We start from the raw sequence: 27,068 nt of genomic DNA, 5'->3' as shown, positions 1-27,068 counted from the left end.
CCGGATCAGCCTAGCTAAAATCAGTCAAATGTTAATATAAAAACCCACTCATTTGCTGTCGCTATCAATATATTATTTTAAATACTATAATTAAAACCTGTTTAATATTTATCTTAAAAACCACTACTTTTTTTCTAGCAACTTATCAATTTGGGGAAATGAAAAAAATTTGGAAATTAGACATTTTTGTGATAATTTTTTCTCTTGACCCACCGGCTGAATTTTGGGGCCAAAAATATGTAAAGCAATAAAAAAACAAAACATATGGCCTTATAGTGTTTATCTATCAGATAATGTTGTAACACTGACGCATCTGTGTTCCCAGGCTCGCTCCTTTGGTGGGGACCTCCAGGACATCATGATGAAACTGGGGGATGTAGAGAACCAACTCATAACCTCCAAGCCGGTCGGAGGACTCCCAGAGACTGCCAAGGAACAACTCGAGAAGTTTATGGTAAAATCTGTTTGAAATATTTTATTTAGACAATTGTTCACTATGATACCAATGAATTAAATATCGCTCGTCATGCCGAAAACCTGGGTTCGATTCCCGACATGGGTACAATGTGTGAAGCCCATTTATGGTGTCCCCTGCCGTGATATTGCTGGAATATTGCTAAAAGTGGTGTAAAACCATACTCACTCACTCATGAATTCAATATCTTCAAAGTTTCTTCAATTCAATGGATATTGTGATATAGGTATGTTTATTGATAAAGGATGCCCAGTCGTCTAAGGAGCCACAATTATCTGAACAGAGAATCATGGTCATGGGTTCGAATCCCAGTTGACCCTGATAATGTTTTCAACACCATACCCATGTTCAGGGGTTTCACCAAGATGGTCAAATCTAAGGCCTGCATTAAGACCACATCCGTGGTCCAGTGGTAGAGCGTCCGCCCAGAGAGAGGAAGGTCCGGGGTTTGATCCCCGGCAGCATCATACCAAAAGATGTTAAAAGATGGTACATGTTGTTACCCTGCCTGGTGCTCAGCATTAAGGGGCTAAAACAAGGACTAGTCAGCTCAGAGTCAGTATACTGTGTCAGAGTTGGGTATTCATGTTAAACTGCGGCATGGTATCACAGTGGACTAGCACTAATAATTGTTATCAATCTGGACTAGTACAAGCAGCCACACACACACATGCATGTACGTCGCTATATAAGTGCAATAATCTTGGACGAGATGTTAAACCCCATTTCACCTCACCTAAGACCTGCATCACTTCGGGCTTTCCTCCCACATCAAGCAGACATGCCATGATGTAGCTGAAACACTGTTCAAAGCAGTGTAAGGCCAGTCACTCACTGATATTGTTTTTTATTTCTGCTACAGGATGTATACAGTGAACTTCAAGCCCTTGACCCCATGATCAAGTCTGTCATAGACAAAGGACATAAACTTGCCAAGAAATCCAAGCGCCCTGCTCAGTCCAACCTGACCCAGAATGTTGGGGCGCTCAAGCAGAGGTGGGACCATGCCAAGAATCGAGCAGAGGACAAGAAGGTCAGTAGTCTCTCTGCCACTTGTTAGGCCTTTAAATTAAAGAATTGGTTCTCAAGCAATGGCTTTTGAAAATATAGTACGAGCAGTGTTTTGGGTTTTTGGGTGTTTTTTTATAGTTTTTTGGGGTTTTTTTGGGTGGAGGGGCGGTTGTTGTTACCCTGTCTGGCGCTCGGCACTAAGGGGCTAAAACAAGGACTGGTCGGCTCAGAGTCAGTATACAGTGTCTGAGTGGGGTATTCATGTTAAACTGCGGCATGGTATCTCAGTGAGCTAGCACTATAAATCGGCATCAGTCCGACTAGTACAAGCAGCCAAACACATACATACATGTGCATGCACTTCGCTTTATAAGTGCAATAATCTTAGACGTGACGTTAAACCCCATTTCACGTCACTTTTTTTCAAATGGAAATAAAAATTAAATGTGCTGCGAACTTGATGATGATGTGGGCAGTGCGTGAGAACCAAGACTATTATTTTTTCAGCCTTTGCTGTACTTTTTACACATAAGACACTGCTAATTACTGGTTACAACCTGAACATTTTGGGGAAATGATTTTGGATGATTGATAAATTCTTACCCGAGTGTCTTTTGATATCAAATATATCAACACTATATCACACTTAAAACTACTCAGCAAGCCTTGTTGTTGATATTCTCTAAATATTGGAGTTATTACAATTAAATTTGACATGTCCACTTTCAGAATTTGGGAGCAAGCTTGTTTTCGAAAAAAGCATTTCATTGATGTGTCATAAACATGCTTACAGCTCTCTGCCGTTCAGAAACACAGACAATCTCCGATAAAATTTTATGTTCAGACAGCAATTAAAAATGTCTATTGGTGTTTAAATATGATTTTAATTATTTGTTATGTTTTTAGAAAAAGCTGGAGGAAGCTGTTGGCCTCGCTGGCAACTTCCACACGGAGTTGAACAAGTTCATTGCATGGCTGACGGACACAGAGAAAACCCTCAACAACCTCAACCCTGTCAGCCGCCTGGTGGACAGAGTCACCAAGCAGATTGATGAACACAGGGTAGGCATCCTAGCAACATCTCACCATGGGATCAGTGAGGTCTGAGGTCATAGAGACATGTAGGCATCGTAGCAACAGCTTACCATGGGATCAGGGAGGTCTGAGGTCATAGAGACATGTAGGCATCCTAGCAACATCTCACCATGGGATCAGTGGGGTCTGAGGTCATAGAGACATGTAGGCATCGTAGCAACAGCTTACCATGGGATCAGTGGAGTTTGAGGTCATAGAGACATGTAGGCATCGTAGCAACAGCTTACCATGGGATCAGGGAGGTCTGAGGTCATAGAGACATGTAGGCATCCTAGCAACATCTCACCATGGGATCAGTGGGGTCTGAGGTCATAGAGACATGTAGGCATCGTAGCAACAGCTTACCATGGGATCAGTGGAGTTTGAGGTCATAGAGACATGTAGGCATCGTAGCAACAGCTTACCATGGGATCAGTGGGGTTTGAGGTCATAGAGACATGTAGGCATCGTAGCAACATCTCACCATGGGATCAGTGGGGTCTGAGGTCATAGAGACATGTAGGCATCGTAGCAACAGCTTACCATGGGATCAGTGGGGTTTGAGGTCATAGAGACATGTAGGCATCGTAGCAAGAGCTTACCATGGGATCAGTGGGGTTTGAGGTCATAGAGACATGTAGGCATCCTAGCAACATCTCACCATGGGATCAGTGGGGTCTGAGGTCATAGAGACATGTAGGCATCTAGGCAACAGCTTACCATGGGATCAGTGGAGTTTGAGGTCATAGAGACATGTAGGCATCGTAGCAACAGCTTACCATGGGATCAGTGGGGTCTGAGGTCATAGAGACATGTAGGCATCGTAGCAACAGCTTACCATGGGATCAGTGGGGTTTGAGGTCATAGAGACATGTAGGCATCGTAGCAACAGCTTACCATGGGATCAGGGAGGTCTGAGGTCATAGAGACATGTAGGCATCGTAGCAACAGCTTACCATGGGATCAGTGGGGTCTGAGGTCATAGAGACATGTAGGCATCGTAGCAACAGCTTACCATGGGATCAGTGGGGTTTGAGGTCATTGAGACATGTAGGCATTGTAGCAACATCTTACTATGGGATCAGTGGGGTCTGATGTCATAGAGACATGTAGGCATCTAGGCAACAGCTTACCATGGGATCAGTGGGGTTTGAGGTCATAGAGACATGTAGGCATCGTAGCAACAGCTTACCATGGGATCAGTGGGGTTTGAGGTCATTAAGACATGTAGGCATCGTAGCAACAGCTTACCATGGGATCAGTGGGGTTTGAGGTCATAGAGACATGTAGGCATCGTATCAACAGCTTACCAGGGGATCAGTGGAGTTTGAGGTCATTGAGACATGTAGACATTGTAGCAACATCTTACTATGGGATCAGTGGGGTCTGAGGTCATTGAGACATGTAGGCATCGTAGCAACAGCTTACCATGGGATCAGTGGAGTTTGAGGTCATTGAGACATGTAGACATCGTAGCAACATCTTACTATGGGATCAGTGGGGTCTGAGGTCATTGAGACATGTAGGCATCGTAGCAACAGCTTACCATGGGATCAGTGGGGTCTGAGGTCATAGAGACATGTAGGCATCGTAGCAACAGCTTACCATGGGATCAGTGGAGTTTGAGGTCATTGAGACATGTAGGCATCGTAGCAACAGCTTACCATGGGATCAGTGGGGTTTGAGGTCATAGAGACATGTAGGCATCTAGGCAACAGCTTACCATGGGATCAGTGGAGTTTGAGGTCATAGAGACATGTAGGCATCGTAGCAACAGCTTACCATGGGATCAGTGGGGTTTGAGGTCATAGAGACATGTAGACATCGTAGCAACATCTCACAATGGGATCAGTGGGGTCTGAGGTCATAGAGACATGTAGGCATCTAGGCAACAGCTTACCATGGGATCAGTGGAGTTTGAGGTCATAGAGACATGTAGGCATCGTAGCAACAGCTTACCATGGGATCAGTGGGGTTTGAGGTCATAGAGACATGTAGGCATCGTAGCAACATCTCACCATGGTATTAGTGGGGTTTGCAGTGATAGAGAAGTGTAATCATCTTTATTTTGTGTCATTGGTTTATTGTAATTTGTATTGAATATTCTCTAACTTGTATTTTAATGATAATATGTGACCTAGTTATTATATTTTTACAACTTGTTACTTATATATATATACACAAAATATTCTGGCCACAATATTGCTGAAATAATGCTTACAAATTTTAAATTTATTTAACATGGAGTTAACGACTTGTTTCCAGTTTGATACAGGGGGTTGGGGTAGCCTAGTGGTTAAAGCATTTGCTTATCGTGTAGAAGACCCAGGTTAAATAAAGTGAAATTGGTTCTTTGTGTTTGATATGTCTAGTAAAAGTCTGAAAGCGGAGTTGAAGCTCATGTTATCTCTGGTTTGTTACAGTTTCTACAAAAGGATGTGAGCAAGCACCGAGAGGCGATGGTCGCTCTTGACAAGATGGGTACCCATCTGAAGTACTTCAGCCAGAAGCAGGATGTCATCCTGATCAAGAACTTGCTGTCCAGTGCACAGCACCGGTGGGAGAAGATCGTGTCCCGCAGTGCAGAGAGGACCAGGCACCTTGAGAGGGGGTACAAGGAGGCCAAGCAGGTGAGACATAACAGGAGGGTAGTGGTGGTGGTGATGGGGATGAAAATGACAACAATAGTGTCATCCTTTAAACACCGTGTACATTTTGTTTTGATAAATACCCTTGACCCATTTGCTGATTCATTTTTGAGCCGTATTCGACTGGCATGATACTAAAAAGAGCTGTTCATTCAAAGTACACTTAACCGCCTCTGTGATCTAGTGGTAGAGCTAAGAGCTAACTGGAATACTGTTAAAAGCAGCGTAAAACCCAACTAACTCACTCACTTTGTTTTGTTTGACTGTAGAAAAATTGCACATTTTGGGTTTGCCCTAAAAATACATGTTGTGTTAGATTTTGTTCAGGTATGTATTCCTATTGTAAAGGCTACTATGAATGCTATCTGCCATGTTGATCACATGCTAATGTACGACTGCTCCAGTTCCACGACATGTGGCGAGACCTGATTGACTGGCTGGTGGAGGCACAGAGCGAGGTAGACTCCGACCAGTTCATTGCAAATGAACCAGACAAGATCAAGGCCCAGATTGCCAAACATAAGGTAATGACATCCTTTTCTCTTGTGCTCCACCCCATGAAGATCTGAGTTAAAATTGGCCTTCAGGGACTCATGTTTGTCGTAAGAGGCAACTAAGGGGGGTCAGTTGGCCAGGCTCACTGACTTGGTTGATGTATGTCATCATATCCCAGTTGAATAGATCAATGCTCATGATGTCAGTCACTGGATTGTCTGGTCCAGACTTGATTATTTACAGATCTCTGGAATATTGCTGAATGTAGTGTTACACAACAAACAAACAAGAAATCTCTTTTTCTCCATCAAATAGTGTTTTGGGGGGAAGCCTAGTGGTTGGTTTCCCAGGTATGTACGATATGTGAAGCCAATTGTCCCCAGCACAATACTGCTGGAATATGCTCAATAACATGTAAAAACATACTTAGTTTGTCAGCATTCTATTAAGCTCCAGTGCACACTTGATTTAATGAGGAACAGTCAGATATTAAGTTCAGCAAGCAATTGCAATTTTATCAAACAACTCAAAGCATTCAAGCATTTACAGAGTTGTCTTCCTTTACCAGGAGTTCCAGAGGAAGCTTGGCTCCAAGCAGCCCAAGTTCGACACAGTTAACCGTACTGGCCGCTCCCTCAAAGACAGATGCCCCAAGGAAGACAGCCCTGAGATACAACAGATGTTGAATGATCTCAAGTCCAGATGGAATGCTGTCTGTGGAAAGTCTGTTGACAGGTACGTAGATATGTGTATGCGAGTCTGATAGTGGTTAGGTGAATGGGTGATGAAGGAGTTCCATGCTGCCGAGGTTTGAGTAAGCATGGTTGTATGCTGGTTGCAAGTCTGTCAGGAGTTGTCTCCCTTTCCTACACTCTTTGCAGTTCCACTGTATATCACTGTAGCCAGAGGTGCAGGCCTCAGGGCTAATTAGGAACCGGTTACCGCCGATTACCAGATCTGCGAGATTTGAAGGCTCAGTGAGAGTGTTTACAGACTTTATTTTGGTATATGGTCTCTGCTGTAGCCAAGTGTGTTGATTCTCAAAAGAAGTTTCTGTTCACCGAACCATCATGGGTATCTAGATTGTCAACTTTCGCTTCAAAGTACAAAGTTTGTGTACTCGCAAAATTTAAAAATGCAATATAAAGATGTCCTTTGAAAATTATGTAGTCTATTCTATCTCAGCAGGAGCAAAGAATCTAATTATGTTTACATCCTTCAGGATCGACTCAAAGTCTTTATGCTACAATCTTGAACTGTTAAACCCCATTTCATCTCACCTTTATCCACATATCTGAATGATATTTTTACCTGACCACAGACAACGTAAGCTGGAGGAGGCGCTGCTCACTTCGGGTCAGTTCAATGATGCCCTGCAAGCTCTGATGGACTGGCTGGCCAAGGTCGAGCCCACCCTTGGAGAGGATCAACTCGTCCATGGCGACATTGAGACGGTCAACAGTCTGCTTGACCAACACAAGGTTGGGACACTTACTGACTTGTGGGGACTCTGTGTTAGGATAGGCCCCAGCTACTATATATGCTGGTCATAAGAGATGAGTAAATGGATAGGGTGGTCAGACTCTGTCATCGTACCCTGAAAATGTGGATCGTTGTTCATCATTGCTCACAGTATCTATCAACCGGGTTAGAATAGGTCTTCAGCAACCCTGCTTGTCTTGAGAGGCGACTATGCTTGTCATAAGAGGGGTCAGGATGGCTGACTTGGTTGATGCATGTCATTATATCCAAGTTGCATGGATTGATGCAAATGATATCAATCACTGGATTGTCTAGTCCAGACTCGATTATTTACAGACCGCCATCATATAGCTGGAATATTGCTGAGTGCGGCGTTAAACAAGAAACAAACACAGTAACAGTTTACCTGTTTGGTCCAGACACCATTATTGACAGGCCACTGTGATACAGGGGAATGTTGATGAGTGAGGTGTAAGAACTAGTAACACTCCCAGCTGTCTTAATAAATAACATAACCATAGCAGCTTAAAGTGACGGTAAGCAATGCTATGTGATATATACAGGCATATAATGTCTATAATGTCATGTTGAAACCACATTTTGTCATGAAAAGTTACCAAATTAATAATAATTAATAAATATAAAAATATCTCTACATGACTCTCAGCTTTTGTCCAGCATTAAATTGAATTGTATGATTGTTGGCAGAACACTATTATTAACACGATCTTAAAAAGTACACCCAATTTTTATTGTTCTTTTGATTTTGTTTCACAGACATTCCAAACGGAGCTGAGTGCAAGAACCAACACAGTTGCCTTTGTACAGAAGTCAGCCAAGGAGCTGATGGAGAAGTCCCAGGAGGACACGTCCCAGCTCCAGGCACAGCTCATCGAGCTGTCCACCATGTGGGACCGAACTTGCCGCCTCAGTGCCAACAAACAGCAGAGACTCGACCAGGCACACAAACTGGTGTGTACACATGGAGCATTGAATATACCCAGCCTTTGGGTCTGAATATCTTTTCCTCATTCTAATGCTTGTTATCTGATCGCTTGATATTGCTGCTGAACAAATTAATGACGCAAAAACTCAATGAATTTTAAGCTCATAATGGGGTTATGTGTCCTCGCATGCATTACTTGGCTTATGCTATTCAAATCCCTTATCTACGAAATACATTTAATAAATTTACAGATCACTGTAACATTGCAAAAATATTTGCAATTTAAATTCAGTCAAAAGCTGATTTTAACCCTTTTTCAAGCTTTGGAACTCTTTTTTCTGAAGATTTCATGATGCAGAGTTATGTCCCTTAGAAGTGCCAGAATTATGTGATTGTGGGTTTGGATCTGAGGCTTACCCAGATTAGGATCTTTGATCTGTTTGTATCAAAGCCATACTTATAGGTTTTACAAAATGCTATAAATGACTTCTATGATTGACCTGCATCAAAGTGGTATTAACCCACAAACCCACCTACTCTGTCCCTCCAGGCTGACGAGTTCCAGAAGAAGGCCCAGGGTCTGGTGGAATGGCTTGCGGAGGCGGAACAGACCTTACGCTACCGAGGCCCAATCCCCGATGAGGAGCCCCTCATCCTACAGCAGATGGACGAGCACAAGGTTTGTTTGTTTGTGATTCAACGTCACCCTCATGGCGGCCTGGGAATAATCGAGTCTGGACCAGACAAAAGAGTGATTGATATTATGGACAAGTCCCGACACAATTGGGGAACATTGATATGCAATAAACCAAGTCACCCAGTCAGACCACCATTTTCATTGAGTTGCCTGCTACCTCAGCATAGGTTGCTGGGGACCCCTTCTAATCCTGAATCCCCAAGGGGGAACAAACACAGGGTCAACTGTCAGCTGATCTGTGGCTTCAAGAACATCCTACCTCATGGCTTGAAGACTTTGTTGAACCCCTAAGTATGGGATATCATTGTTTCATAAGTGTCATCACTGGAATGTCTGGTCCAGACTCAATTATTTACAGGCCGCTGTCATATAATATTGTTGAGTGCAGCATTAAACAACAACCACACACACTCACATGCATGCATGCATTCCTCATCTGATCACATTGGATCATATATGTCACCAATGAGCGTGCTTGGCCCTCATTACACCATGCTTGTTGAGGCAGAATGAAATGAGTAAAGTGTGTGACTGGGTTGATTTGTGCCCAGTGGCATCAATTGTTGCTTAAGTAGTAGACCAAGCGTTGGTTTGCTTTGTGCAGTCTCCGTTATTTACTGGCTGCTGTGATGTCTCTGGAATAGAGCTGACTACATCTCTGTGAGAGATTCACTCCCTCATATCTGGCACAAGCTGTGAGTCACTTCTCCATGAAGCACCAGTTCCCTAGGTAACTGTTAATTAAAGGGGGACTAGGCCTAGGCAAAATGACAGTCCTGGCAAGTTTGATTCAGTCTTCTTTTGATAAATTATATAGTGTATTTAATCTTGTAGTAACCCTATTTACAGAGATCTGAGCATCTCAGGCCTAGACTTAAAATGGGAGCGTAGTCCCTGTGGACTATTTTACCTCCATTCCAGCCAGTGAAATGACATGGTTTTCTGTGGTGGAGATGGGAACTTGTGGATGTGTGGACATTGACAGTGATACTTACTTCTTCATCCTGGTGTTATTTGTTACAGAAATTTGAGGAGGCCTTGATGAGACAGGAGGCTACCCTGAGAGAAACTCTGAACATCGGCCAGGACATCATGAAGCGGTGTCACCCCGACGCTGTGTCCACGATGAAGTACTGGCTGTCAGCACTCCGGGCTCGCTGGGAGGAGGTGAGATCATCCACCAATACGTTCCAGGAATTCTACTGGAAGGGTGTTTCGCATTTACAAAAATTCAAGTATTTTATCTCATACATTGCCAGTATGACGTTGACAGATCTATCACAGTGTGATCTTCTTAATTTGACCTTGAACTTGAAATATTTATCTGAGGAATTTTATGATCCGAGCAATTTTATGATCCGAGCAGAAGCCTTCTAAACACTATCAACACATCTCTTAAGGGACTGTGGTTAAGCGTTCACACACCCCACACGGTTTCAATTCCCAACATGGGTGCAATGTGTGAAGCTAATTTGAATATTGCTAAAAATGGCATTTAACCCTACTCACTCATTGTTTTTATGATTCACAGGATTTCACTGTGTAATGATGATGATGATGTAGGAGATTTAACGAGTGTTTCCGGTGTTGCCGACTAAGCACTCAGGCTGTATATTGATGTTTCGGCCTTAGCTTCATATGAATAGCATGGTGTGAATGAGATGTTAACACTCTTTCAATATAAACGGAATGTGCCCAGTGTTACATGCTGCCGTGTGTGTTCCAGCTGACCAGCTGGTCAAGGCAGCGTGGCCACCGCCTGGCGGAGGGTCTGACCCACCTGAGGAAGAACAACGCCCTGCTGGAGGAGCTGCTGGCCTGGCTCAACTCAGCCGAGGTGAAGCTCCACAACCAGGACCAGGAACCCCTCCCGGAAGAAATCCCGGCCATCATGGAGCTCATCCGGGAACATCAGGTATGTGACATTGATTCGAATCAAACTTTACTTTGACATAAATAGACACATATTTAACCTGGTAATTCACACTGATATAGAGTTAAGACAGCCATAGCGCAAAGAGTGCTGGGCGCTCTACAAAACGAAATTAGCTCTGAGGTGATCGTAACTCCCATACCTTAACATAGACTTACGATAGTCATAGCGCTAAGGTTGTTTTGTACAATGGCACTCTGGACTTTGGTTACCAGGGTCAGTGGGTGGGACAGAGTCAAAGGGGTCACCAAATATGAAATGTCGAACAGTTCTTGAAATATATTACTCAAGTGAGTGTGTATTATTCTGTGTAGTAGTACCACTGTGGTGGAATATTTTCTTTGAAGAATTTTCAACAAATAAATCTGATTGCCCTTCGTCTTTGACCCTTTAAAACATCTTAGTCTTCATTATGATCTTTGTCATTTCAGGATTTCCAGAACGAGATGTCTGGCAAGCAGCCAGAAGTTGACCGACTGACCAAGGCTGGAAAGAGGCGGACATCATCAGTATCTCAAGATGGAGTTTCCTCCTTCATTCCTGTACTCAAAGGAGCTTACAAGACACCAACCAAGTCATCGTAAGTTTCACATTAGTAGGCATGAAAAAGGCAGACAAGGCTATCAATACAGAATCGTCTCTAAATGAGGCATGAATCAGACAACAGACTGAGCATATCAGTATGGAAAGGTGTGAAGGGGTAGCATCTGTGTTAGGTGGTCATGCTGCAGGCTTGTTTTCCTGCCTGGTTTCAGTTTACGAAGTGTTCTGTTGGTTATTTGGTATGGATTTGCTTGAAAGTTAATACTAGGGCACTGGCGGAACCGGAGGGGATTGCAGGGGGGTTATTGATTCAGACACCTTACTGTGCCTTTGGGTGTAGTGTGTCATCATGCTTTATCTCTTTGCATATATTATGTTAGCTGTTTATACATGTCCTACCCAGTTATTGGACCTCCTAAGACGTTAAAAGATGTCTTAGGAGGTCATATCAAAAGACGTTAAAAGATGGTACTTGTTGTTACTCTGCCCAGCGCTCTGCATGAAGGGGCTTAAACAAGGACTGGTCGGCTCGGAGTCCGTAAACTGTGTCTGAGTAGGGTATTCATGTTAAACTGCGCTATGGTATCTCAGTGGGCAAGCGCTATAAATCGGCATCAGTCTGGACTAGTACAAGCAGCCACACACGCGTGCATGCATGTTGCTATATAAGTGCAATAATCTTGGATGCGACGTTAAACTCCATTTCACCTCACCTACCCAGTTATTGATCACTTGTTTGATAAAGGCAGTAGCATCTGTACCAAAATGTCTCATTGAATGAATAATGAAGTTGAATCCAGAAGTCAGCTTTGATAAAAGCTGTATCGATCCTTAGTCTTCATTCAGGGACTCTGTACTTTTTGGAGGAAGGTACTTGTAAATAATGAATTCTGCTTCAGACGCCTTGACACACCAGGAAGAAAAACTCCTGACTTTGGAAGAAAGACCCCTGACTTCAGTCGCAGTTATGGAAGAAAAACACCAGATTTCGGACGTAGAACACCGGATTTTGGTCGCCGCACACCAGAACCAGGCCGAAAAACACCCGAACCTCTATATGCCAATCCCAGAGTCGGTGCTCTGTTCAACAAATGGAGGCAGGTGTGGCTTATGGCTATGGACAGGCAACGCAAACTCCAGGATGCACTGGAGTACCAGAATGAGGTGAGGCAGGGGAGATAACTGAGAATACAATTTGAAAAAGTCTACTTGCTAAAGTTCCAATCTTGAACCTTTTCTCAGGAGGACAGTTCATCGTATTCAAAATTAGGTTTGATGGCAATTTTGTTTTTCCGAAACATTGGATCTTTTACTGAAATCTGTGTCTCACTTTCAGGTGGAGAGAATGAAAAACTTTGACTTTGATGAGTGGCGGAAGCGCTACCTGCGATGGATGCATCACAACAAGGCTCGCATTATGGACCTGTTCCGTCGCCAGGACCGCGACCACGACGGCCAGGTCACTAGGAAGGAGTTCATTGAGGGCATCATTTCGTCCAGTGAGTACAACTTCGTAACACCTTCATGAGGATTCAGGTTAGAATTGGTCTTCAGTAACCCATGCTTGCCATGAAAGAGGCAACTAACAGGATTGGTTCGTCAGGTTTGCAGACGCGGTTGGTACATGTCATCGTATCCAAATAACTACATCGATGCTCATGATGTCAATAACAGGATAAGGGTGGGGTAGCCTAGTGGTTAAAACGTTTACGCTGCATGCTGAAGTCCCGGGTTCAATTCCCCACATGGGTACAATGTTAGAAGCCCATTTCTAGTGTCCCCCGCTGTCATATTGCTGGAATATTGCTAAAAGCGTCTTAAAATACGACTCAATCACTCGCCCAATCAGGGGATTGTTTGGTCCACATTTGAAACACGAAAACAAAACCCTTGTAACACTTTATTCATATGGATCAAGAGACCTTGGCTGAGATACAGCACTATAGGAAAACATTTTACGGGACCAATTACACAAATTAGGTCTACTAGCCTGAAGTTGTATTGAGGCCTCATTTTCAGTAGAGTTAACTATTGCCATATGGACTTACAAAGACAGAAAGATATGTCACCAGATTTGGGCATCAGACAAGTGGAAGAAGTTGCAAACTGAAGTTTTAAAGATGACGATTACAAGTTTCAGTTTCTGTTATGATTGAATGTAGACTGTGAAGTTGAAAGTAAACTAATATTTGTCCATGTGTCTTATTATGTTATATGAAACTGTTATTCTTCAGAGTTCCCAACATCCAAACTTGAAATGAATGCTGTTGCTGATATTTTCGATCGTAACCGTGATGGCTACATCGACTACAAGGAGTTCGTCTCAGCCCTCAGACCAGACAGAGATGTAAGTAATAACCTGACTTAGTCTACGTACCCGTGGGGGCACGGGTGGCCCAGGCGTCTAAGGCGCCGTGATTCGCTGTGCAGAGTTGCGTCCCCTGGACACGCCAGAAATCTATCCCGGTTCGCCCCGATTATGTTTCTAAGTTTGTCAGCACCATACCCGTGCTCGTGGGTTTCACCAAAGTGGTAAACGTCTGAGACCTGCATCACTTCGGGCTTTCCTCCCACATTAAGCTGACACTCTGCGATATAACTGGAATACTGTTAAAAGCGGCATTAAAAACAACTCACTCACTTACTCACTACGTACCCGTTCAAGGACAGCGCTGTGACCGCTGTACATGTGAAATACAGCAGAACAGCAGAGTCCTTTGGACATTTGAAATATTTATATTACCATACTTAGAATATTGATTGTGGTTCGATCCCAGGGCAATGTTCCACAAAGCAATCTTAGCGCTAAGTCAATCGTAAATCCCATTCTTTAACACTGACTTACAACAATCGTAGGGCTAAGATCGCTTTGTGGAACTGGGCCCTGTTCATGTCATGCAAAAGACGTTAAAAGATGGTAACTGTTGTTTCCCTGTTTGTGACTTGGCATTAGATATACAACAACAACTAGTCAGCTCTGAGTCAGTATACTGTATCTGAGTGGGGTATCCACTTCAAACTGCGGCATGGTATCTCAGTGGACTTGCACTATAAAACCATCACTTGTCCGGACAGGTACGAACAGCCACACACACATGTGCATGCACATGATTGTATAGGTTGGTTGAGGCCTTTGCCATCACGCTGAAGGCCCGGGTTCAATTCCCCACATGGGTACAACGTGTGAAGCTCCTTTCTGATGTCCCCTGCCCTGGTATAGCTGGAATATTGCTGAAAGTGGCGTGAAACCATTCTCACTCACTCACTACTGTGAGGAGTACGTTAAAGGGCAATTTTAAGCAAGTTGAGATTCACTTGTATTGTATTGTCATAATCTCATCATATGAAATGGAATTACTATATATTGTGTATGTATTTACAGCCTCCCAAACCTGAGACGGAAGCAGACAAGATCAACGATGAAGTGAAGCGGCAGGTGCACAAGTGCACGTGCATGAGGCAGTACAAGATTCACAAGATCGGAGAAGGGAAATACAGGGTGAATATCTCCACTCCATCTCGCATACAACACAATACCGTCATACACTGTTTAGGGCTCTTAACAAACTTGTGCCAATACGTTTCTGAAGAGTATCTTGAAAGGATAACAATATTATGTCACATAGAGAATAGTTCACATCAAGTTTATGCTGGATTGTAGTGCTTGCATTTAGTGGTTTCACTGTTCAACTGCTTTCTCATGAACTTTGTTGGGTTGAATTACTTTTCTGGCTCATGTTATTGTCGTACGGACATTTCGAAGGGATAAGTTGTCTAGAAATGTGGCTGAAGTATGTGAAGTCTACAATGTCTTTTTAGTCCTGCAAGTCAGACATGCTCATCTGCTTGTACATTTCAACTCTCTTTGGTATTCAACACCATCAAAGTTGTCAAAATCTGACCAGTTGGTGATAGAAGGTAGCTGGCACCTTGGATACCAGTACTGATACCTCCCAACTTAGATTGGACGCAAATAGCACCAGAATTAACAGACAAGAAAATAATATTGTACCTGTTGAAACCTGGACATTTTTCAAATCGGGACAAGTAGATGTTTACAGTTTCTATGGAAAGATTTCTGCCCCTAACCCCTGCTTAAACTTTTGCCTCATCCTACATAACTGATTATTTAATACTTCTAGTTATGAATTTTCCAAATTTCGACACAGGGGTTTGGGAGGAAGTTTTTCCGTTCATATTACTTATTTTTAGAATCTGAATTAGGTTTTCCCACTTGTGATGTATGGAAGCTTCAGGGCCTGGGTTGTCTGTATACCACAAGCACATGCACCCATTGTATCCACTTTTGTTTTACAGAGGAAAACTATAAAAAGAAAACCCCTCAAAATATTCAAGGTATTTTAACCTAAGATATCAAAGCTTTCAAAGCTTTCTTCATTTTTAGAAATTCTTTTTTTTCATGCCTAGGCATATTCAGAGTAAAAAGCTTTTTGTCTATAATCTTCTTCAAATTTTCTCCCACTGTTTTATGTGGCTTCTGACCTGCCATAGGCAATTTTAGAATTAAGTTAAACATAAACGAACATGCAAAGCTTGTTGAGTCAAGCTTCCGTTTTCTTGTGTATTCACTTGACAAATCCACAAGTATCTGAACTGATTTCTCTTCTTCAGTATTTGAATTTTATTGTTTTCATCTGATTGTTTTTAAAGATGTGTTACGTGTTTAAGGCTAAAAAAAATAATAGTCTTGGTTCTCAGGCACCGCCTGCATTATAAAGTCAACCGCACGTTTTGTTTTTATTTCCATTTTTTAATATTTAAAAAAAAAAATCCATAAATATTCCAAGTCCAACGGTAGTCAAATACAGTATTCCAGTTCTTTTCCTGTCAAGGAATACATTGATCTAGGGAGGTCCTTTCCCAGGTTGATTGTACACAACTGTTTATTTGGTTACATACTAGTTTAAACAACCCCCAACACACCCCAAAAAAGAAAAAAAGACACCACCCGCCCGCACTATATTTTCGAAAACCATTGCCTGAGAACCAATTCTTTCAGTTTTGTTTTGAGCCAAAATGACATTCACAGGATTAACTAAATTTACCCAAAAAATTCCTTTGGGATTTTTTTTTTTTGATATGAAACTTGAAAGCACTTTGGATATAGTTCTTGTGAAATATGAATCAATATTTAGCCTGTTTTATGTCCCAGTGAACTGGGCTGGTGGTGTCTACAGGTGAAGATTTTATTCCACGCATCTATCATTTATCATGAAATTTAGTTGTTGCTATGGAAGGTATCCATTTTAAGACTTATCTTAAGCTTATTTTGTTTACATTTCTTCTGCTTGTCAATCAGTATTTTGGAGCTTGTAGTCATTTGGGTTGTCCAGGTAGGTATTCTCATTTCATGGTGTTCCTCAATCTTTTTACATCAACTGTTTATTCATTGTTTGACCATAATCAGTCTGTCAATCACCCGTCCTTTAAAATCTATTCCAGTTCAAAGTCATTTCCTTATTTCCATGGTGTTAAGTTATGGTTTAGTTTACGTCATAAAAAGTCCCTATTGAGTAGGCTCATCACAAGATCTGACAATAATGATAGCGATGGGCATGATGGCAACCTGTGGGGTAACAACAGAGTGATGTAGTATTGTATCATGATTCAAGGCTGGCGATACAACACATCGATTAACTGTATCACCGTACCAACCCCACCGTACCTTTACACCTCTAATGCCTATAACCACAAGGAAACTATCCCTCACCTGGGCCTACTTGCACAAAGCGATCTTAGCGCGAAGATGATCGTAACTCCCATGCTTTAACATAGGCTTACAAGAGTCGTAGCGCTAAGATCGCTTTGTGCAAGTGGGCCTTGGGAGTGATTTGGGTTTAATGCAGCTTTGAAATGACTTACAGTCATGTCACAGCATGAAACTTCAAAAGTTCTACCATAAGCATTAGAGGTGTGTGGTGTTCCCCGTATACCACGGTATAAAATACTAATGAATACGTATCGCAATACACTTGGAAAAAATCAGTATATTGCATTTTCAGTCATGCATATCTTCATCTTGTTGGAAAAGTTGACATAAGTGACATCAATGGACAAGTCGAATTGAAATTATAAAATTAGCAATTGTTTCCTGTGAGAGAAAAAGTGAAACAATTTGCGACCAGTTTCCTGTGTATAATGTGTCCATTACTTCATTGATTGTGACCAAAGCAACATCCAGAAAATATGAAGTTGTCAAAAAAAGTGTGGGGAAATTCTTTTTATTAAGGTTCTTTACCAATTACAGATGATTCATTGAAAGAAAGCATGAAATATATTGTTATGTATCGCCATACATTATTCATTATTGCAATATATTGCGATACGAAATTCAGGCCAATACCCATCACTGATGACCACAGTTGTGGTGCATACAAAACTGTTGAATCTGACCCCGAATAAGAACCAATATCCAATCCCTCTCTCAGCAGGGACCATGTGCACAAAGAAAGCTTAGCACTACTACTGCAAATGTGTGTTAAAGTAGCCTTAGAGCTTAGATCAGATTGATCTAGTAAGGAGAACGCCTTTTTGAAATGACAAACAGCAATTGAACTTGATGTGTCAAGAATCATCGAGATACTCCTACAGTAGCCATAGCACTAATATTCTTTTATGAAACAGCCTTTCATGACTGTACAGCCCAAGATATGTATAAACTATTTCCCAAATTCCGGGGCTGTCGGTAAGCCTAGTGGTTGAAGCGTTGGCTCGTCACGCCAAAGACCTGGGTTCGATTCCCAACATAGTACAATGTGTCAAGCCCATTGGTGTCCCCCGCCGTGATATTGCTGGAATATTGCTAAAAGCGGCGTAAAACCATACTCACTCACTCTCTCCCTACTTGCCCATTGACAAATAAGACTGTGCCTACATTCTCTGTGACCTTTATTTCAGTTTGGGGACTCACAGAAATTGCGTCTGGTTCGAATCCTACGTAGCACCGTGATGGTTCGAGTTGGAGGAGGATGGATTGCGTTGGATGAATTCCTAGTGAAGAACGACCCATGCAGAGGTACATACTGCACATCTTCCTCTTCTTTTATTTTCAGGGACATGACAATGGACTCCAAGTGCAAAGCATTTAGATTTGCAAAGAATCCCAAATTAAAATTGATTTTAGTTTCATGACCAAATGACATGGTCAAATGTAGAATGACATGGGTTTAGAAACGATTCACTGAAAGAAACTTCAGTGTAATATTTACATTCTGTAGACGACGCTTAAATCATTTTCAGGAAATGTTAATGCTTTGTAGTTGGTCTTTTAAGTATTCAATGCATTGCTGATAGAAGCCTCGTATGTGAATCTGCTCAATGAAAAATACTCTCTCTGCAAATCATAGTGTTAGACTGAATGATTTAGATGTGTGCAAGTAAAAGCTTAAATGTTGCATGTTTTGTTTGATATATATTCCAAATTTTAATTTGTGACTATTATTCATAAATGAACAGAAAGTTTTATTGTCTGTTTAAATTTGAACAATTGTTGCTTACTTAATTGTAATTTATTTGTTTGTTGGTCCGAGTAAGGTATCACCTAAACTGTTACTTTCACATGTGTTTGGTTACACTGATGATTTTGGCTAATTTATGCATATGACACTGTATTTCACTATCTTTCATTTAATTTTCTTTTTCACATCTTGAATTTAAATTATAAATTGCATTTCACAGAAAATATTTGGGACTGGGACTTAGAAATTGGTATGATACTGGAATGAGAACATAACCATTTTTCTTGAATGATTGTATGAATCGTTTCCCTTCTTTATTATCCTAAGTCTTGAACTATGAATTGATTGGTAGAAAGTTTATCTAAGTTTATTATTTGATAGAAGTGTTAGCAATAATTATTCACTATAATGTTAAGTTGCTTTGTGAAATTGTGTCTGTAGTAATATTATTTTCATCATGTTCATGAAATAATCATCTAAAGATATAATATAAGTTAACATAAAACTAGGAAAATAGTATCAATAACTATAGATTTGTTGTGAGGGTTTAATTATGCACTACTTCACAGCTCAATCTCTCAGCACCTACCTGTGGTCTGTCATCTTCACATTTTCAGACAACACTGACTTCACATTTCTTGAATTTTGTTTCACATTTCCTTCATCCTTGCGTCTCAGTGTTTACTGGGTCATGTTTTTTTAGCCAAAAAGATGACAGAAGATGCCATATTTTTTCCCACTGATCATGTTTTTTTTTCTTCATCTTACGCAATCTCAGATTTTGGTAAACAGACCAAAAAGATCAAAACTTTTTGTGAGTATAGCACTGGAGAGGGGAAAATAGTTTTTTCAGATTTTTTACATGTTATTTTTTACAGGGTTGAAGGTTTCACCTCTTGCCTTTTTTGTTTATTTTTGTTGTTGGGAGCTTTCTGTTGATTTTGTAGATCATACCTATTATTTTACGCTTCTGTAAGAAATATACCCCAGATTGGCATCAGATAAATGTAGTCGGAATGCATATGTCATTATATACATGTACGTAGTTGTAGATCACCCCGATGAAATCAATTCGCCACTTTTGTTCTTTTTCTTTCTCTCTTCAAAGTCGGCCTGTGGCGGCGAAACCGATTTCGCTTCATGAGACGTTTTCTTCATCACGACCAGTGTATGTGTCAATTTCCTCCACGTAACTCTCACTCTCTGCGTTGGTTTTTGCTGCCAGTCGCGTGATTGACATAGTAACCTTGACATTTACCACAGCTTAACATGTTTGGTCCCTGTGTTGACAAGTAGCTGTGATTTGATTGGTTGTTGCTATAGCCAAAAAACCTGTGTTTTGTAGAAATTTACATCTGGGTTATAGATCCCATGTCGCATGGTGTGGTTTGCGAGTCCTGCATGTGTTTTTCGTCTTATTTGCAATGTATGTCACCCAGCCTTTGTGTACGGAATGGTTTTGACCTCGGTGGCAGTAGTATATTGGCGAAATTGATTAGCCGTGACATCGTCAATATCTAGGACCCCGATAGATAGTAGTAGAAGTAGCCACTGTTTGATGTTGTAATTTTCAATTTTTGTGGATATGATAACTGTGATCCATTGTCTTTTTCAGCATGACTTTTGGATGATTTTAAAAAGTTGTTGCTTTTGTTTTGTGCAAGAGTCTGAACATCAACAATTATCATTGAACAATTAACATTCATTGATTAACAATCAACAAATGTCTAACACAGCTAACATCTTTTTTTATCCAAAAGAAGAGAATTTGAAACAACTGAAGTTTAATTTGATGTAATAATATCTAATGAAATGATTTTTTTGCAGGAAATGCTTCAAAAGTTTTATTTCAGTTGTCCAGCCTGTAACTGTTTTATGCCGAGTGATATAAGTCTTATTTGTGTTTTAAGTTAATTTATTTATTCATTGAAATATGTATTCATTGAAAAATGTAAACAAAATGTGTGAACTATCATTGATCAATTTTGAAACAATGATCATAAGTTAATGAAAGTACATTTCTGTGCAATGTGCATGTAAAATATTTCAGTGCAAATAATGAAAGATCAAAATGTTGGAATATTTTATAAATAAATCTTTACGGCTTTCAAGAGAAAATTGTTGTAAATATAATCAGTCTCTTGGTCCCCTGAACAGAATATGTTACTAGATCATGCTTAGATGATAGTAACACAGTAAGGCTACAGAACAGACCAATCTCTTGTTGCTATCAAAAGCAGCAACATATTGAGTTTGTAAAAAATAGGATCCTAATTTATTTGGAGAAGCATTATAATCTATTTGGAGTAGCAAGATGCGAAGTTATCCACAGGAGCATTTCGTGGGGAGAAATAAAATAATAGCAATGAATTACTGATGCGTTTGAGAATAAATAATATTCAGTCACCGTTCCAGTTTTTAATTATATATGAATCTGTTTACGGTAAACATTGCCTATTGATGTTTACTGTGGCCACCTGTCTGTGAGCATCCTGGGAAAGAATTCAGCCCTACTCTTGTAAGATTTAGGGATTGAATGGCGCAAATCATTAAGCATGATAGATAGATGGCAATTAAATCTCACCAATGTGGTAAACGTCTAATTCTTGCATCACTTCAGGCGTTCGTCTCACAAAAAGCTGACACGCCATGATATAACTGGAGTACTGTTCAAGCAGCATTAAACCCAACTCACTCACTTACTCATATGACTAGACAGGGTTCCCTTGACCCGACTGTGTTTCACAGGTTGGGCTAGAGCTGCAATGCTGCTGGCTACCCCTCCGCATCCTAAATAAAGATGTCCCCATCCAAGGGATATGGTTGCCCTGCGGGTATAGGTGCGACAATTTGCTATGCAGAGTTATGGCCCTTAGCCATCAGGATCGACTGATTACAGAATCCCGGATTTGTGTTCATTACAATCCTGGGGTGGTGGGGTAGCCTAGTGGTTAAAGCATTAGCTCATCACACCGAAGACCCAAGTTTTATTCCCTATTTGGGTACAATGTGTAAAGCCCATTTCTGGTGTCGCCGGCCATGATATTGTTGGAATATTGCTAAAAGCGGCGTAAAACCATACTCACTCATTACAAACTTTGGTCTGTCTAGACATTATTTGTTTGAAAACGTGGAAATTGCTTCCACAATGTTGTGGTGGGGGAAGAGAGGTCTGATCTGTCCCAGCTTGTCACAATTTTCAAACAAGCTACTAATAATTAAGGCATCAGACACGCTTGGAAGGCCACTAAACATGCATTTTGTAAAGTAACCAGATAGGTTTAACCAGAATTAATATAAATGCATGCATCTTGATTTCATTCACCTCATGTTCATTCGAAGTTGTGCTGTAACCAACTAATTGCATCACTTTGTTTCGACTGCATGATCATGTTTCATGTAGTTGAACAACTCAAAACATAAGATGATCTAATAGTTATTTCAGTGCAAACCATAATTCATTTTACAAATAGTTCTTTAAAGTGTGATCTATCTAAATCGTGATGACTATGCCTTTAAGATTATTTTGCAGACGTTAAGTTCGCAACATTCTCCAAAGAATTGTTCTCATGAAAAAAGGTTAATTTTCAGTTCAAGTTGTAATGTTTTATTCTTGTCTGAACATATATAAATACCTCAATAATGTATATCCTAACAAACTTAAACAAACTAACACTTTTAACAAAAGAAATCAGAAGAAATGCCAATCTTCTGCAATAGAAATTTATATGTTTCCATTGTGTGTTGCAGCAAAGGGAAGAACAAATATAGAGCTCCGGGAGCAGTTTATCCTTGCGGAGGGTGTGAGTCAATCTATGACGGGTTTTGTCCCCAAGACTCCCCCCAGCTCCAACTCCGGTAGTTCCACCTACTCCGGCGGCAACAACTCCTGGAGCAGCCGCTCCCCCAGCACCGCAAGCGGGCCCATCTACAAGGTACAGCACGACCCTATCCAGTCTGTGCCAAACACATTTGAGTCGACTAGCCCGAACATGCCTCTGAGCGCCATTTTCAGTAGAATTTGTTGTTACATGTATTTTACTTTTATTAGTTGAGCTTACTTTTCCAAACAGAATTTAACTAATCAGTCTTCAAACTAGTGGCTTAAGTCCTGTCCTACATATGTATAGATATAGATGAATATACTGTCTCCTCCAGGTTTAGCTAGGTCCCAGTGCCTTTTGCTTGTGCTCCGTGAAGATCCGGGGTAGAATAGGTCTTCAGCAACCCATGATTGCCGTAAAAGGCGACTATGCTTGTCGTAAGAGTCAGGATCTGGTGGTCAGGATCGCTGACTTGGTTGATGCATGTCATTGTATTCCAATTGCGTGGATTGATGCTCATGATGTCAATCATTGGATTGTCTGTTCCAGTCTTGATTATTTACAGAATGCCGTCATGTAGCTGAAATGTTGCTGAATGTGTCGTTAAACAGCAAACAAACAAACCTTTTGCTTGTCATTGGAGGCCTGGGTGTTTTGCCCATGTGACTGTTGAAAGCATGTCATTGTGTCGTATTTGTTTCATGTTATTACATATGATATATTAAAGTCTATTTATTAGTTCTTAGAGTAACATAATTCATAACTGTGTTTTAGATTCGTGAAAAGACACAACACCAATCACCATGGAAACGTGGCAAGACAAGCCCTGACAAGGAAGTGACCCAAATAATGTCGCGAACAGAGACGCCGAAAGGTCGCTATTCGAAAGATCTTCGTAGTCCTAGAAATATCAATAGTCCAGGTATAACTTCTTTCTTTACTTCCTCTATGAACAGAATGGATGAAACTTTTCCGAAATCAGTGAGAACAGCCTCCATATGAGTGATCTACTGATCATGTGACTAGTCACATGATTGGATGCATTCTTTCTTTGGCTTCATTAGGTGATTTTCAAGAATACTAACACATTGGTAGAAATCTTAAGAACTGATGTATATGTAGAATTTGATAATTATGTTTGTAGAGTTAAATGAGAAAGTCATTTTAGTAACTTTAACTTGAAGGTAGAATCTTAAAATTGAGTGTTGCTCATCACTGGATAGGTAGCAAAAAGGTTAAGCTAAAACATAATTAAAGTAGTTTTTATGTAGCTAGTTGCTACTACTAATAATCCTTTCCTAATTTTATAGCAGTTTGATTTATATTTCCTTTCTGAAAAGATTTGCCCAATTTTTCTGCACCCCCATGGGGATTCTAGGTCAGAAAAGATCCCAAGAACCCCATATCCTTGTTTAAAAGGGGCGGTTGGGTAGCCTAGTGGTTAAAGCGTTCGCTCGTCACGCCGAAGACCCAGGTTCGATTCCCAACATGGGTACAATGTGTGAAGCCCATTTCTTGTGTCCCCCGTCGTGATATTGCTGGAATGTTGCTAAAAGCGGCGTAAAACCATACTCACACACTCACCTTGTTTAAAATGACTTAAATAAAGATTTTGTGGTCACAATGTATGACCTGGCTGATTGCCTGTCATCATACCCCGCAGTGATGTTGCTCATACCATCAACCATTGGTTTGCCTGGTCCAAACTTGCCTATTTCAGTCGGGCTGGTTTCTGGTTGACAGTCGTTTTAACACATTCACACACTCACTTTTCTGTTACAGTTAGTAGAAGTTCAAGTCGAGCTAGCACCGGAACAGGAAGTCGTCCACCGAGCAGGACAGGAAGTGAAGCATCGGAGACCAGTGAACCTGATGTGTATTTAACTGGCCACGCTGAGGCACGGAGTGCAGGTGGACGCAACACCACGACGCCAACATACCCTCGGACACTGCAAACACCCCCGCACACACAGTCTCACATACCAACGCCAACCAAAGGATCAAAAATACCCAAATTTTCTCCCCGAAAGAAGTGAACGATGACTTTTCAGACAAGTGATTGAAATGAACACTCTCAATGTCTTTCAGTTTTTGCGTACATTCGGATTCTGAAAAATGTACAGTGTACAGTGTGTTTAGTTTTTTGCATCGATGATTGACAGCAAAATATGCTTGGATGCTAATCAATATGGATGTGCAAAGAAAAAGAATCATGTTTTGATTTTGTCAATTTCGTTACAATACGTCATCATCAAGTGCTGCTTTGTGAATCTCAGTTCAAGGAAGAGTGTCAATTGTGTGACGACGTCTATTGATCATTGGAGGTCTTGTGCTTATCGTGTGAAACTTGACAATGTTACCCCACTAAGTGCTTGATTTAGCTAGAGAAATGAATACCCTGGAACTAGTGTTGTCCTACAGTGTTGTGCTTATAGCTGACATAAGCCACTGTCTAGTGTTTGTCTCAAGACACCCCTGTGATAAAAGTAGAACCACCTAGACAATACAATAGTCTATTCCATGTTAGATTACAGGGGTGTTGAGTATGTAGAGGCCTATAGTCGAGAAGTAACTTATTTAAAAGCTTATACATATTGATATTTAACTGATACAGGGTGCCTAAGCGATGTATATTTCAATGATGGTATACAACTTTTCCTGTATAGATATTTGTAACGATTCTGATAGAATGTTATCAGGTTCAAAATTATTTTTATGCATCCACGCTAAAGATTGTTGAATCGAAAGTTATTGTTATGGATGTTTAAAGAAAATGTTTTGTCGAAGTTGTTGTTTGTGTATACATATTGTTATTAGTGTGAAAAGGTTAGGTTTTTTTCATTCAGTGACACTTTTGCGGTGTTACCGTCACGGTAATTCTTTCATTCATTTCAGATACGTTGTAGATATTTTAGCAACCGAATTTGATGTCGTTTCTCAAATGTTTTCTCTCTGAGTCATTGTTGCTGCAAATTTACCACCTTTTTGTGACCAGGTTGAAAATATTTGTCTTACGATTAAAGTTTGGTTTGGTTTAGCAGTGTGTTCGAGAAAGATAGTGTGTGAGCGTGATATATCATTTTGTATGCTGGTTGTGACTGATTTTAAGCTTCACTCCGTTATTCATTCATGCCGCTTAATTATATGCAGATGTGTATTATATATGAACAACATTTTCATTAGTTTGAACATTGCGTATCGAAGGCTAAGCCGTACAGCCATTAGTCCCTTGGTTTCAATGGTCCTGTTTGTCTCTCACTCAAGGTACTTATTGCTGTTTTTACATAAAATGTAGTCAAGGTTAATTTTTTTATTTTAAAGTAATATAAATATGAGCTGAAAATATTTTGATATCATCTTAAATTATTGTCCTATATATTACTATTATTATGATGTCCCTGGTACTACAATATTGCCGCTGTAACCATTCCCAAATACCTTATGTAGTACTTGGTCCACAGGAATAATTTACTTAACACATGCCATATTCCATGACATAATTTGATAACAATCGCTTCTTGTAAAGAGATGTACGTCGTGTATGAAACGTGCTAACTCTGCATAATATTGAAATGATATTTCGGGTGAATGGGGAAATTATCCTTGCCAGAAAAGCAGAAAATGATTGATTCAAAATACACTGAATAAATATATGAATCTCATGATTTTGTTTGTTGTGAATAGAATAGAAAAATATATATTCTGGGATGGAGATAAGGCTCTCTACACACCCAAGACAATGTGTTTTTCTGGAGAAGTTAATGTTGAGACGTTGTCTGATACTTAGGAAAAGTTGTATCTTCCCCAGTGAGCTGAGATTGGAAGTGGATTGCACACTGGTAGGTAGACAAAGTTATGGTATCATGATTTCGAATCAAAAATTCATTTCTGAATTTGATTCTTGGTCATATTTACCAAACTTGTGCACCTGCCATTTTCTGCCAAAGTTGTAGCATCTAAGACCATTGCTCAAAGAGATCTTGCGATAGTGATAGTCGTCACAACTGTCGTAAGCCCATGTTAAAGTATGGGAGTTCGACCACCTTAACCCTAAGATAGCTTTGTGCTTGTGCTTGTCTGGGCTTTCTTAAAGGTGACATAGAGTTATATAACTGAAACCTACTCATAGCATTAACTCGAGTATGAAACATCAATTTCAACATTCTTTTTTGTTCATATACCTCAAAGCATCAGGTTTATCTCCTCTACATGTAACTCTGCTAGGCACTCGGCAATAAGGGGCTAAAACAAGGACTGATATAGGCTGGCTGTGGGTAAATTACTCTCCCACCAAGCTGCAACAAATTAAAACTACATAATTTTTATAAAAAACTTTATTTGGTCGCAAACAGTCAAAACTACATGCACAAAAAAGTGTAACCGTGGAAGAAAAGGATATATGTATTGGAGTGTTTGCTTGTTTAACACTGCACTCAGCAATAAGCAAGCTATACGGCTGTCT

At 40.6% G+C, this 27,068-nt stretch overlaps 1 protein-coding gene across 12 annotated transcripts in view; it reads left to right on the top strand.

The window, feature by feature from the left end:
• Positions 1-26,268, top strand: part of LOC124141427 (microtubule-actin cross-linking factor 1, isoforms 1/2/3/5-like) — a 261,785-nt gene extending 235,517 nt beyond the window's left edge. For 7 of the 12 annotated variants that reach the window (XM_046509505.2, XM_046509438.2, XM_046509513.2 and 4 more), the window contains 21 exons: positions 326-454; positions 1,338-1,508; positions 2,393-2,548; positions 4,984-5,190; positions 5,613-5,732; positions 6,272-6,438; positions 7,025-7,184; positions 7,963-8,157; positions 8,682-8,810; positions 9,852-9,995; positions 10,555-10,743; positions 11,193-11,341; positions 12,204-12,468; positions 12,641-12,803; positions 13,539-13,651; positions 14,687-14,803; positions 18,223-18,340; positions 19,891-19,950; positions 22,533-22,717; positions 23,381-23,528; positions 24,389-26,268. In XM_046509505.2, the coding sequence (XP_046365461.2) occupies positions 326-454; positions 1,338-1,508; positions 2,393-2,548; positions 4,984-5,190; positions 5,613-5,732; positions 6,272-6,438; positions 7,025-7,184; positions 7,963-8,157; positions 8,682-8,810; positions 9,852-9,995; positions 10,555-10,743; positions 11,193-11,341; positions 12,204-12,468; positions 12,641-12,803; positions 13,539-13,651; positions 14,687-14,803; positions 18,223-18,340; positions 19,891-19,950; positions 22,533-22,717; positions 23,381-23,528; positions 24,389-24,642 (3,339 nt within the window). In that variant the 3' untranslated portion in view covers positions 24,643-26,268. Of the gene's footprint in view, positions 1-325; positions 455-1,337; positions 1,509-2,392; positions 2,549-4,983; positions 5,191-5,612; positions 5,733-6,271; positions 6,439-7,024; positions 7,185-7,962; positions 8,158-8,681; positions 8,811-9,851; positions 9,996-10,554; positions 10,744-11,192; positions 11,342-12,203; positions 12,469-12,640; positions 12,804-13,538; positions 13,652-14,686; positions 14,804-18,222; positions 18,341-19,002; positions 19,033-19,560; positions 19,597-19,890; positions 19,951-22,532; positions 22,718-23,380; positions 23,529-24,388 lie in introns of all 12 variants that reach the window. The other 5 variants (XM_046509482.2, XM_046509473.2, XM_046509465.2 and 2 more) reach the window with 5 other exon arrangements.
• The last annotated feature ends 800 nt before the right edge of the window (positions 26,269-27,068 follow it).

This window comes from Haliotis rufescens, unplaced genomic scaffold (genome assembly GCF_023055435.1).
Source record: "Haliotis rufescens isolate VD_foot unplaced genomic scaffold, xgHalRufe1.0.p SCAF_2, whole genome shotgun sequence".
Lineage (NCBI taxonomy): Eukaryota > Metazoa > Mollusca > Gastropoda > Lepetellida > Haliotidae > Haliotis > Haliotis rufescens.
This window is presented reverse-complemented; position numbering and strand designations above follow the sequence as displayed.